Here is a 14,117-nt window from a genome sequence, read left to right as displayed (position 1 = left end):
AGTGGGCTACAATGTTTCTGTTGATTTTAAAAGCAAACTGAGGTGTTATTTTGGTTCTATATATAACACACTTTATAATGTGTAATAAAAGGATCTTAACACACTTCCCTTTCTTTCCTATCTTGTCTTCTTTTATTGCTTTCATAAATAATTGTTAGGATGTCAGGAAATGCAGTAGTGTAACCTGGTTCCACTGTAACTCTACTCTTAGCCAAGCACCTGTACCTACAGAAGAGCAGACTTGAATCAGAGCTGCTATAAGCCGAAAATCTTGGTTGTGTTCCTTCAAAGAGGAGCACTAAGCTGCGTGAGAGAGCCCGTCTCTACCAGCACCATCGCATCCTGCCTCTGAAATTTACAAGCGGTGCAAGTCATTCATGCATGGGGCTGGCTATTCTCTCCGTATGTCCATGGAGTTGACCTTGGACCTTGGTCAGGACCCATCCTGGCCTTGACTGGAGACTGTGACTTAAGTACTTTCATCCTTGGATGATTTGGAAGGGAAAAAATGTCTTACTTTTCACTTTTTTTTTGTTTTGCCTTTTTCTTTCCCAGCTTTTAACCATCGATGACAATTTCTGTGGTTTGGATATGAATGCCCCCTTGGGTGTGTCTGAGATGGTACGGGGGTTCCCCATTTTCACGGAAGACAGGGATAGGATGACATCCGTCATTGCCTATGTCTACAAGGAGCACTCCCTGGCATTTGTGGGCACCAAGAGCGGCAAGCTGAAAAAGGTAGGATGCTTGGTGTCGTTGTTTACTTTAAGCTGTGGCTGAGGTGTAGCGTAGGGTAGCCAACGGCTATTGTACCCGTATTAGTGGAGATCCCTTACTGGAGGCATGCAGATGACTCTGATAGAAAGTATACCATAGGGGATGCAGTCAATAAAGCGGGGAAGGTGATTGCCTACCTTCTGAAAGGCTTAACTAAGGAGCTTTTTGCTAGGAAGTTGAAACTATCATAATATTATTAGATTCCTTCCAACTCTGTGTGCACTCGCAAAGTATTAAATTCTAACGGGAGCTGGAATGGCTTTTGTAGGGGAGGTGCTATAAAGATGCAAAGTATTATTATTATTAGCGATGGAGTTGGCATTGAAAAGCAAATAATGGAGAAGATGATGCCTTGAAGCCCGGTGCTGTTGCCCTCCTTGGGTGGTTGGGGAGACCGAACAGAGAGAGAACCTGAGTCAGATCTATAACGCAATGTAGATCGCCGAGATTTAGAATCTGTTGTATGATTTCCAAATGTTTGTTCAACCTTTGAGAATAGGACATTGTGCTGCTACCCCATGAAGTACCAGTGTATGAGCCTTGAAACCATGGGCATCCTGTGAGCATTGTGCATTGGAAGCCTAGGTATATACCATACAGCTCGATCAATCATCGCTTACTGTAAAGATCTTTATTGCGATGTCCCCCCTGTGCTACGTCATAAAGGGAGCTGTGTGGTCACCACCTGTGCTATAGTTGGGCATTCCAGTGCGCTTTGATTTATCCCTGACCGCCCCTCACAAATATCTCCTCTGTGAGACCCAAGGCATTGCACAGTACCATGTGACAGAAACCAGAACGTCAAAGAGCGCTGTCAGGATAGCTGGTAAAAAAAAAAAAATAAATGTACCTTAAGATGAGAAGTTTTTTGTGTTTGGTTTTTTTTTTGGTTGTTTTATGCGGCCCACAGAGACGGGGCCATAAATGGAAAGGAATGGTGATGAGTTTCTCTGTGTTGACAAGAAGAGCTAAGGTTGTCAGGGCACTCCCACCAAAAATGTCACGTCCATTCTGTGCAGAAAACTCGGCTTGGCTCTGGAAAGCAGTAGGGCCAGGCTTGAAAGTGTACATAAGCCCTTGCATTATCGGCCAACAAACTGTTTTTCATGAGGTAAAATGTCTCCATTGGGTGATGAATGCTGCATGGGGGGGGGGAGCTTTGTCTAGCTCTAGCTCAGGAAAAAAAGAGATTATTTGGCCGTTTTGTGTTTTGCTGACTTCAGGTTCTCTGCATAGGCGAGGAGATTCTGGCTTGCTTTTTTTTTATTCTTCTGATACCTAGCATCCTGCAGACTCCTAGGCTTTCCAGCCATTCGGAACCTACTGAAATCCTGCCCAATGCCATTTCTGGCAGGCAGCGACCCTGAGGGGCCAGGGAACTTTAATTGCCACAGATGGGGGGTTTCTCCCTTTTAAATTCTCTCACCCTTCCTTGCTTAGATTTTTACCGGGATTCATGGATAAAGGCTCCCTTTGGCACCTGGTGTACCTCCTTGGGTCAACCAGCAGATGTAGCCCCAGCAAGGTATATGGGAGTTCTCCCCACTCCCCCCTGAGGCTGCAGGTAATCAAATTTAGATCTCCTGCACAGCAGCACTGGGCCGGACAAACTCCCTTTTTAAGGAATTCTGGGACTTATAGTTCATCTTTTCTTATTAAAACCCTATGTTCTTTCATTTCCAGCTTATTAATTCGTTAGTGAGGCAGCTGTGCTTTTATACACCAAAAGATGAATTTGCATAATTATAATTGGCTGACTCATATTAAAATCAACTGTCTAGTGCATTGTGTAAGGCATCAGTAATATAATGTTGCAATATATTAAAACTATTTTCTAGGTTGGAAATTGATATTACATTCAAGATTATTTTATACAAGTCAGCTGATATTAAGGAAGCCATTTTGTTTGCTAATGATGTCACTGATGACATACTTCCTGTCTCACGTCAGTACTGGCCTTGTGGCAGCTGACCCGGGTTCAGTTCCCAGGCCAAGCATCTGCTCTCTGAGCCAGCAGGGGCCGAGGAAGCCGCAGAAGCAGAGTCGGGCTGAGACATGTTTGCACCCACAGCAAGCTAGACATTCAGTATGCCTCCCCTCCCCCATCTCTCCCCTGCTGGAAAGGGGAGGGCAGGTGCACCAGTCATTACGCAATGGTGACGCTGGATTGAGGGCCCACAGCTGCGGGGTTTCGGAGCTTTCCGTTAACATGTGGCCCCCAGCTGAGATTCGTGGTTGTGGTAGAAGCGGGATAAAACAGGGGATGGGCAGACACGAGTAGGTAAAAAGTGCCTAGCCCAGCACAGGTTGGTTCCAATGGAAATGGAAATCCAAAAAGCAGGAAGAAACTATGGGAGAAACAAAAAAGAAAATGTGTATAAACCAATTGAAGGCGCTATGACCCACCTTGTGCTACACAACAGTTTATATGTCCTCAGTAGCATTACTGCTAATCATGCTGTCCTTCTCTTTATATCAGCTGAATAGTAAAATGTAAAATAAACGGACTTACGGTATTCCTTAAAAACTTAATGTGTACGTCAAGAGCCTGCTTAACATGGGATGCACTAAATTCTTTCACATGCCTGCTAAAAAAAAAAAAAAAAAAAAAAGCTCCCTGGGAAGCAGGCAGGCTAACACAAAAAGTTTAGCTTGCATGCAGCGCATACTGAGGACTTTCCCTAGAGGATTTCATCCTTCCCCAGCCCCCTGAGAAAGGTTAGAACCCCTCAATAACATTGAGCAGCGACCACCGTCTTCCAGTAAAACCCCCCGTTCCCTGCTCCCAAGCCGAACCTGGATGCTCCAAGGAAAAAGCCTCCTCTATAGGCTGGTTCTTCCCATCGGCCCGCTGATCCCCCCTCCATCCCTTTGACCATTCCAGAGGGTCTTGACGTGAGAGCCCGCCGCCTGGCACCACCGCAGACTATGAATGATGCCACAGTGAAGCGCCATCTAGTGGCATCATCTGGCAGCTGCTGGAGTGTCAGTGTGGGGATTGCTCTCGCATCCCTCCTGCTGGTGAAGGTGGGGACTCTCTGGAATGGCAAGTATTCATTCTGAAGAGATGAAAGGGGGGATGAGGGAGTCTGATTCTGTCTCTGAAGTGGGTAGTTTGTCTTGAGGCGGGTCCAGCTGTGCTGTGGGCGTATGTCTTGATTACAGGGTTGTATGTTCAGGGAGAATCTGGCCTTGCTGGGGGACTTCGACTCTGCTCACAGCCGTTGGGAATTGGCATGAGTATGAAATCCCCTGTATTGCACTTCGAGCCAGTTAGCAAGGGGAATTTTGAGACCGTGGACGCATGCTAACAAGGCAACATCTGCTCTCAATGCAGGAGCTGACGTTTAGGCCTTACCGGGCATGTGCAAAATAGCACATGGAGGTCAGCGTACCATGGGGTTTCTTGCACACCTGCTAAATTACGAGCATATTTATTTTCTCTTGTTTCATCGCAACACCTTCTACCTATCTTATAAGCACTTTAAACTTTATCCAAGCTGCTCTGCATTACCCATGATGCAACTCTTCTAACTCCCTCCCCATGCCCGATTCTCCCTCCTCCTCCCCCCTTCCTTTCCCTCCCTCTTCTTCCCCTTTCCATCTAATCTTTACTCTCCATTTAATCTACTTATTCTTTCACTGTTAAATATTATATACTAGTTCATAATCATTATAATCTTGTTATATGTATTACGTTAATATTTTCATAGCTATTTTTATTAGTTCATATTTTTTACTACCGTGTTCTATGTACAACGCTTGACGTATTGTTTTGTGTTCACTGTAAACCGACGCGATATCCTTGGATGAACGCCGGTATATAAAAACTATTAAATAAATAAATAAATTTTATTTAAAAATTTTTATTAACCACTTCCCCAACTCAAAAGAGTCATCCAAAGTGGTTTACGACCGTAAACATGCATAACCATCACGTAAGGTATTGGACCATATTGGATATTCTGTATTCCCTTTATTGAGAAGGTGAGCAGATACGAAAGCTAATTTGTACGCGGGTATGCGCTAGGGTTCATGGGCACTGGGTTAGTACGCACTAGGACGGTGCGGCGTGCATTTTAAGTTTTACTGCATAGGCCCTGAAATCTTTCAAACATAAAAACTCTTTTTTTTTTTTTTTTTTTTAATGCCACCGCACAGTGGCTATTGTTTAACAATACACGATAATTACAGCTTGTGTGAAAGGAAGAAAAAAAAAAAAACACAACAGCTCTCTGAAAAGAGCAGCGCCTCGGAAGTCTACTGAAGTGAAAAATGTCGGGAAAGAAAAAGCAGTCTGAAAGTGCAGCTGTCGCTTTTGAAGCGAGTGTGTGTGTGAGATAGAAGGTCTGCCTGTGGGACCGGGGGCTTTTTTTTTTTTTTTTCCCCTGCCAGGCCTAGGGGCTTGGCGGCACTGCGCTGCGCCGCTGTGAATTCAGATGAGCGTCCTCTGTCTGGCCAGGTCGGACGTGTTTTTTTAGGGAGGCAACGTTTTTTGTTTTTTTTCAAAGCTGGTGGAGGCAGCTGCCGTCCTCGCCCCACCGAGCATGCCCACGGACCCCCCCCCCCCCCCCCCCGCCTCCCAAATCCTAATGATTTTCACACCGTATCACGGAATTCCTCTGGCATGGCGGGAGCGGGAGGTGGGCTGTGCAAATAACGTGAAGCCTCAAAAACCCCCCCTCCCCATCCTTGGAAAGAGACCCTCCCCCCCCCCCCCCACAGCGTTTCTGCAGACAGTTTGAATTGGCGCAGACAACGCACGGCGACCTGGCATCAGCAGGTGGATGCAGAGATACCGAGTTCCTCTTTCATTAACCTGTCTGGAGCTGTCAGGCGCGCTTGGTCCGCACGCTTTAGCTGCTGTTTCTAACTTTTCCTCTCTCGCTGCTGACAACCTATCATTTGCCCTTGTAAGTGAAGCACAAATTATACCTAGGGCTTCCTGGTGACTGCGGCATTGCCTTACAGATGATAAATTGTCTGGAAAACAGAAAGATTCTTCCTATTAGGGGATAGCTTAATGCATTCCATTATTGACTGAGGGATTTAAAAAAACAAAAAAAAAAAAACCAGGCGATGGTACGACGCCACGTAGACACGAGAGACCCGGCCCACCACCCACCAGCGCTCATCAGTTACGGCTTCTCAGCGAGCGGAGAGGGACGTCGGCGCAGGAACAGGAATCGCCTTTGGTAAAACACGAGTGGAACTGCCACCGGCCTCTCTCTCTCTCCCGGAGGTGGTGAATCAAGTTATTGGGGTTTTGAACTGGCAAGAGGAAATATTTAAGGTTCCTGGGACCCGCTGTGCCTCCGTATTCAGGACTGGAGTAAACGTAGGTGTATGGGAATGCTTGCATGCCAAACGGTCTCTGCACAGACCGGCACATACAATATGGACGGCAATAATTTTGGCAACACCGTAATTGAATTAATAGTTTTAATTGAGTTATTATTTTTATTTTTGGCTCTCTATTGTGAAAAATGTCCATGTTAATTGTAATCCGCTTAGAATAACATTCGCCACATAGGCGGAAAATACTTTTTTTTTTTTTTAACAAATAAAATAAAGATAAAAGCCACGCAAAGGATGAGGAAGGCCCAGGCCTGCAGCTGCATATTTGGGTGACACAAGGAAGTTGGTGTTGTGTCTTGCCTTGGAGGTAACTGCCTCCTAGCCATCACAGCGGGCTGAGATCCCAGCAGTCACATCGGCACAGTGAAGGGCCAGATTAAGAGGAGCAGGTCAAGGGGCCTGCAGCCTCATTTTGCTTGGGATCTTCTGGGCCTCCATAACTCGCGCCCTGCAAAATACAACTTTTGGTGCCTGTTCGTGCTCTCAGTCACAAGGAAAGGGTGAGACCTGAAGTGGTAGCAGAGTCAGGGATTTCTCAGCTAAACATAACTTAGCGACTGCATTTCTGAAAGAAAAATACCAGTTCACAATCTAAGCTTATCACTTCTAAAGTTTTTCGCACTCTCTCTCTCCTCGTCGTTCTCTGTCTTCCGAGAGCTGACTCATTTAGAATTGTAATTCTGTGTATTACTGAATATTTCCCTGTGAAAAGAGGAAAAGCATTCTCAAGTGTTTGTTTTTTTTTAACGAGTCTGTCCTCGGCTCCTCCTCATCCTTTCGGTCCTGTTTCATCCCAGATCCCCTTCAAGCCAGTTTTTTTTTCAGATGGAGAAATGCTGTCCAGGTAACAGATATAGAAGAAGTTATTTCTTTAATTGGACAGCGCCGGAGGAGTACAAAAGACATTGGGTCATTGGCGGGGCACCGTTACCCTGCCAGAAAACTGGCAGCCTGTGAAACCGACCTAATAAAGAGCTCCTTGCTTTTCCCACAGCAAGACTTTACAGGCCGGTGTTACGTTGCAGCAGAGTACAGAGACTCTCTTTCCCATTTGACCGAATGAAGGGGTTTTTTTTTTGGTTTTTTTTTTCACTGAGTAGGAGGACTGGCAATCCATTACCATGAAAATCCTGCCCTATCAGAGCAATATGCGGGTACTGCTCCAGCGCTGGACTGAGGAGCACCATCCTTATGTCAATTGCTCATCACATCTATCCTTAACTTGTTATAACTTCCAGGTTGCGATATCATTTGTGTTGTGTTTAACTGCATTTACTCTATGTTCTGTTGTAACAAATTGTGCTGTACTGCACTGTTCATGTACTGGACTTATCCATGTGGACTCCATCGTCACTATTTTGTATACCTATTGTAGACCAGAAATTGGCGGATACTTTGAGCTCTCTTGTTGGGAAAAAAGAGAAAAGCATGGTAAAAATAAGCAATGATGATGACGCTGAAAATATCATAGGCTTTATGCATCTGTGTTGAAAAGCAGGTTCCTCCGGTAGCAGCTGACGAAGCCATTTTGCTTATTGATGGTGTCGCAGGCGACATATAGGGAGGGCAATTTTCAGTAACCATTTTCCTGGGAAAATACAGTTGGTTTACCAGGTTAGAAAGGGCCTGTCTGGAAATTGCCCAGCCTTTACCCGGCTAAAAATACTTCTCAGGAGGTGGAGGGGAGAGGAGAATTACACGAGCAGATCGCCCTGCCAAATCTACTCGCGCTATTTTCCATGCAAAAAAGTTTCTACAGGAACAGCAGGGGCATAAGTCCCCGTAGTTGTTTCCAAAGTGAAAGCACCCCCGTGTTGTACGTTGAGAATCAGTGTAAAGTATCCATGGGCCCGGCAGCAATGCAGGTAGTTTGAAAATCACGTTTGCATCCCATTCTGTTGAGTAGTAAACGAATTGTTCACCCATTGAGCTGTTCAATTTATATTACATTAGGTTGGAGTAGAGAGGACTCTGTGTATTGTGCGTCGGTGTGCATAAGGGACTGCCATGTCCAAATGCTGTTTTCTTCTGCATCATTATGATGCGTGTGTGTGTGTGTTTGTGCACATTGTGGGTAAGACAGCATAAGAATAACTTTGTTTCAGAACATTTTAATATACCGGGTTTGTGTGTTAGGACAGAGAAGAAAGCAAAGAGGAAGGTTAGGAGTCCAGAAAGATACAGATTCCTCCCTGCCCAATAATAAGTGCTTGTAGTTGAGGTCATTTGGATATCAGATTTTTGTCTTTGTACAAAAAAAAAAAAAAAAATTAGAATGAGGAATTTGTGCAAATTGATGACAGACGTGGTCAATGTTCAAAGGGAAAGGTCTGAATGCAGCTCAGCAAGTTCAATACATGATATTCCTTTGGTATGAGTGGAAGACATCTATAGAGTATATATATATATATATATATATATATATATATATATATATATTATATGCCTGCCATTTGTCCGCACGTCAAAGCGGATTACATTCAGGTACTGTAGATACGTCCCTATCCACAGAGGGCTCACAATCTAAGTTTGTATCTGAGGCAATGGAGGGTGAAGTGACTTGTCCAAGGGTATAAGGAGCGGGATTTGAATCCTGGCTTCCCTAGTTCGCAATCCACTGCTCTAACCACTAGGGTACAGTGAGAGGGAGATAGTGGTAGAGATCATGACAGGACTACCACTGGCTGGGGACTGGAATAGAACTTTTGTCAAGGCATAAGCCTGCGGTGCCTCCATAGTCTCACATGGGAGCCTAAAGTGCAAGATCCTGTTGTTTTCACCTGAAGCCCCAGTGCGTTAATCAATGAGCTCAAACTCTACTGGATTTGAGTTTCCAGTACCAGAAGATACAAGCTGGCCTTCAGCCTCATATTTTAAGAGAGAATATCATCTAGTACCCTCTTATGAGATATCAGTACCATGCGTGCCAAAGTCACATCAGTTGTATTACTAGCTTTGCAGGAGGCTCTTTTGAGTGCTTTGGATCTCCCCAGTGCTCCCCGGCTACTCAGCCACATCTTGGGGGTTGATTCATAAGTGCTTCTTAAAACGCAGCAGCACGCCCTGACAAATGGGGCCTTGTGGCCGTGGATTATTGGTATGAAAATGAGAATGTAATCCCTGCAGATCCAACTGGCACTTCAAAGCCCAGAATCTCTTAGATCCTGCTACTTCTCACAAATACTCTCTTAGTTTCAGAAGAAAGATAGAGCAAAATCAGAAGCATAATTACCCTGATCAGGGAACCGCTACTGTAAAAGAAGTAGGCACTTTAATGCTATTTGAAAGCTTTTTCCAAAGAGTTTGGTTCATCCTGTTTTAGTTCTGTGCTCATCTGACCTTGCATTTTTCTTTTGGGATTTTTTCCTCACTTTTTGGGTAAGACCTTTCTTGGTAAGCCTTTGTATTAATTCCTTCTCAATCCGGCACCCATCAAGAAGCTATCATCCATAGCCTCCATTTATATTTTCAGTATAGACACATCTTCAATTACTTAGGGCATTTAGTCTCTACTGTCCTGCAACACTTGACCACTTATAAACATGGATGTTTGTTGGGGGTCATTGCTGGCAGCTATAGACTTGGCGTGAGGCTCTATGGGCTACTCCTTTCCCGCCAGCAGGCTTCTCCTCAGTGACCTTGTATAGTCTCTGCCCAGTCCTCCAAGCTCTATGGAGATCCTGTTGGTGGCCTTGTCCTGTGTACAGCCACAGTTTATAAGTCAGCATCACAGTGAGTACCTTGCCCCATCTTGGAGTCTAACCTTGTTCCTTGTTGTGGCCTCTCTCTTTTGACTTAACCTTGTCTGTATTGGCCTAAGTCTGTGGCTTTCTGTTCTTGTGTTAACCTTGTCTGTACTGGCCCAAATCTGTGACCTTCTGTTCCTGTCTGTACTGGCCCAAATCTATGACCTTCTGTTCCTGTCTGTACTGGTCCAAGTTTGGGGCCTTCTGTTCCTGACTGTATTGGTCCAAGTTTGGGGCCTTCTGATCTGTCTTTTTGTTTTCGCCTAAATCCTGTTTGGCCCAAGTCTGTGGCCTTCTGTTCTTGTTTGTATTGGCCCAAGTCTGTGGCCTTCTGGATTTGTTGGTTTCTCTTTCTTGTTTGTTCGTTCTTGTTCTCTGGTTGAGGCCCTTGCTTGTGATCCTCTGTTCTTGGTTCATGTGTCCTGTTCCTGCATTTCTCTCTGCCCTGTGTCTTGTGCTGCACTCCCTGTCCTGCGTTTGTTTGTGGACACCCTTCTGTTCCTACCTTCCAGCCCTGCCCTCAGAGTGCACCTCCTTTTCGAGTCCTGCTGGCTACCAGAACCTGAGGGCTCAACCCGAGGGGGGGAGGTGGCCGGTCTAGGCAGAAGATCCTGGTTCCAGTCCAGTTCCTGTTCTGTACAAGCAGGTCTCACCAGAGTCCGGCCCGCTCTGACTCCAGGGGTTAAAACAGCTGGCAGTCCTGCTGCCAACACTCGCATTACAATCAGTATGGGAAGAATTTCAAATCCAGAATCTGGGGAGAGAGGGGTGGCAAAGACTTGTGACGTGCCATGTGTGTGTGTGTGGCACCCAGGCCGCAGAAAGTGCACGGAGGTTAAAGGTGCTGAGAGGTATAATGGTAAAAATGCAGGTTTCCTCTTTATGGGAGCCTTGAGGGGTTGTCAGCAGTGCGTCAGCATCTGCGGGAAGAGCACAGGATGTGCACAGGGGAAAAGGTTACTCTGGAACCAGCACAGGATCGTTCCAGAGCCCTGGGGCAGCTGCGTGTCAGGAGCTGTGACCTGCCTTCTTCACAGATAAAGGGGTTCATCCCCCCGAGGGGCTCGGTTATGGAGCTGAAGTGATAAAAGACCCCGACTCTCCTGACTCTGGGGCTGTTCCAGATTGCAAAGAGAGTGGGATGGAGCTGTGACCCTCACCCAGGATCTCAGAAGGGAGCAGCAGGAGTGTGCAGGGATTTTCCTCTAAAAATCCCCAGAGGCTTGAGAGCAGAGGAGAAGAAGTAGAGAGTGCAGTACAGCCTGGAAGTTAAAAGATAAAACCTGCGCTTAACTGAGGCAGGAACGTTTCTGGACCAGGAAGCCAAACCATGCCAGAGGGAACTTGTTTTGGGGCTCGGAGGATCCCGATGCTGTACCAGAAGGGTTTTTCCTTGAGCTGAGCAGGACATTCCCGTGAGTAACTATTCTGTTATCTAAGGAGACTAAAGAGAGGGCCAGGTTAGGTTGTGCAAAGAGTAAGGAGAAGAGAAACTGAGTAGCCAGAGACCCTGAGTTGCTGTAAGAGGAAAGTGTTACTTAAGGAGAGGAGTTAACGTTTCTGGAACTGTGATTGTGTTTGATTTCTGCCTCTCCCTGAACTGTCGCTGTCACTATGTTTGATCCTGAAGATTCTGCTGTAAACTCTTTATTATTTGGGGCACAACTCGAGGCTGGAGAGTGGTTTATTTATGCAGAGTGCTCTCAGCCTGGCACTGGCCCTGCAGGTTATCCTGCCCGGAGATTTATTTCCCCACCTCGGGATTGTAATTACCCTGCTCCCCCGAGGCTGGGAAGGTGACCCCATGTGGACAATGGGTTACATGTGTGTTTGGGAGGACGAGTATCGTAGGAACATTTCTGAACATCTGGACAATTGAAAGGCCAAGAGAATCAGTTTGCATGGTAAGGAACAGATCTACAGCATCCGCTGATAGATGAGGGTGGTTTAAGTGGACTATGGCCAACGTTCCCTCAAATTTCTGAAAGACTGCATGCGCAAATGTTTTTTTTCTTTTGGTGCAACTTTTTATAAGCCAGGTTCATATTTGTGATTTATGAGCCAGTATAATGCAAATAATATTGGGATTTCTTGTGCACGCTGCGTTTTGCTGTACACACGGGGTTCACAACATCCCTGCACGTGCACACAGCTTAGAGGGAACAGTGGTTATGGCCCATTTTTGCATGCAAATTCCCGTCCCTCAAATCACAGGGGATCTAACAGGTTTATTTTTTTATTTTTTGTCCGTGCATGGAGATGAATTCATATTTGACCAACTGTCGCAGTCTTCTGATCCCTTCTCTGGTGGGAAGTGTGGAGGAGTTGCTCGCTGGGAGCAGCTGGCACCCATTCTCGACAGTTGTGTTCCAAGCGAGTAGGCGGCATGTGAGAGAGAGAGAGAGAGATAGAGGGGAGCAGGAGATGCAGAGGTGGCAGCAGGCACTGACTTAGCCAAAGTCGGAGCTCGCTCTCTGGCGCTGCCCTGTGCAGCTCTGGGGAGGGAAGGGCGAGGGAGTTCAGGGGTTTTCTATCCTGACTCTCTCCGTTGCCACCCGAAGTCTGGAGCAGTAAGCCTTCCCGCCACGCACACAACGGACCTCTGAAACAACTTCTCCTTGTTATCTTGCCATTCTTAGTGTCTCAGAAATTAATGTCATGTTACATAATCAGTTTAGTCCTAATTCTGCCACTCCTGGTTTCCAGCGATGGCAGTGGAGCTATTTAGCTGTCAAACACGCTGTCTAATGCCCAGATGGACAGCCCTCTGGAAGTCTTGCACTGTTTGCTGGAGTAATGAGTTTCCCAGCCGCTAAGTGCTTCTTGCATCTGCCTTTAATTTTAAAGTCTGTTGCCCGCTGACCCCTCTGACAGGAAGACAGTTTAAGTGCCATTGGCCTAATCAGTTTTGCTGTAATTTAATCCTTTCTTTTTTTATTTGAAATAAAAAGTCTTTTTTTTTTTTTGGCACGCTGGTTTAGCAGAATCTTTGTCTACCAAAAGAACATCATTAGCATATTTGATTAAACTTCATACTTATCAGGATGCAAGTTACAAAAGAACCGAAAAGGCTCAGATAAGGCGTTTAGGCTGCCTCTCCCCGCTGGGTCTTACTATCTCCCTGTTTATCCTCCCTTCACTTTTGCTGCGCTCTCTCTCTCTCTCTTTCTCCTTTGTTTGACTCATTTCCCATTCCCTATTGAATTCTGATTCACTCGTTGGACCAGGATTGGCTTCTGAGTTGTTTTTGTTGGGATTTAGTTTATTCTAGAGCTTGTTTTTTCGCTTGTCCACACTTCTGGGGGTAATTTTTGTAAGAGCCTGCCTACATTTGCCAGCAAAAACACGTGCAAGTTACGTCAGATTTCAAAGACGGTAACTTTTAAATAGCCGCGCGGGTGCACGTGTACGCCGGATCGTGCGAATGAGCGCGGCCATAACATATATGCGCCCATTCGTATATGCACGCATGTTATAATATCGGCAGTACGCGCGTACACGTGTGCGCAATTTTGTCTGGATGTGCACATTTGCACGCAAATGCTGACTCTTACGCGCAAGTGAGGGGGATTATGCTAGTTACACGCGACGACACAATATCCCTTTTTCCCCAGTTCACCCAGTTAACAACTCGGGCTTCCTAACTCCCCCCTGTTGATTAGCCTCCGCTTTCACCCCGACCCTTGAAACCCTGCTCGCTTGCCTAGTCTTTTCTAAAAATGTTTATACTTACACCCCGCCCATAGCAGAAGTAAAGTCACGCGCTAGGGGACCCCGGCACGCGCTCGTAAATACGCACATATTTCAAGTTTATTTCACGGAACGCAAATGTCCCGCTCATGCTCTGCCCACTCCTTTTTTTTTTAGCTTTCCGTATGTGCATACATTGGTTTGGATGATCATCCCATCAAATTTGCCCGCACACAGTTATACCTGACCATGTGTGTGCATGGAAATCTTTCTAGAAAACCTTGTATGTGCATTTTTGGAAATGTAAAAAGGATGGTCTGAAGTGTAAACCCCACCCCAGGGCATGCCTCCACTCACTCCAGGTAAACTTGTACACGTACAGGACACAGCCACATACATTTACCTGCATATCAGAGGCAGGCAATTTTATAACATAAAACACAGCTTTCCCCACGGATTATCCTCCCTACCTATGTAATCATATTGGGTTAATGAAGGAATATTTTACATCCTGTAAAAGAATAAGACCTGGCATTGGTCACTCCT

General features: G+C 45.8%; 1 protein-coding gene across 3 annotated transcripts in view; it reads left to right on the top strand.

Moving 5' to 3' along the window:
- Positions 1–14,117, top strand: part of PLXNA4 (plexin A4) — a 970,847-nt gene that overhangs the window by 106,112 nt on the left and 850,618 nt on the right. For all 3 annotated transcript variants that reach the window (XM_029615156.1, XM_029615157.1, XM_029615158.1), the window contains exon 3: positions 556–738. In XM_029615156.1, the coding sequence (XP_029471016.1) occupies positions 556–738 (183 nt within the window). The remainder of the gene's footprint in view (positions 1–555; positions 739–14,117) is intronic.

Source organism: Rhinatrema bivittatum, chromosome 9, assembly GCF_901001135.1.
Source record: "Rhinatrema bivittatum chromosome 9, aRhiBiv1.1, whole genome shotgun sequence".
NCBI classification, from domain to species: Eukaryota; Metazoa; Chordata; class Amphibia; order Gymnophiona; family Rhinatrematidae; genus Rhinatrema; species Rhinatrema bivittatum.
This window is presented reverse-complemented; position numbering and strand designations above follow the sequence as displayed.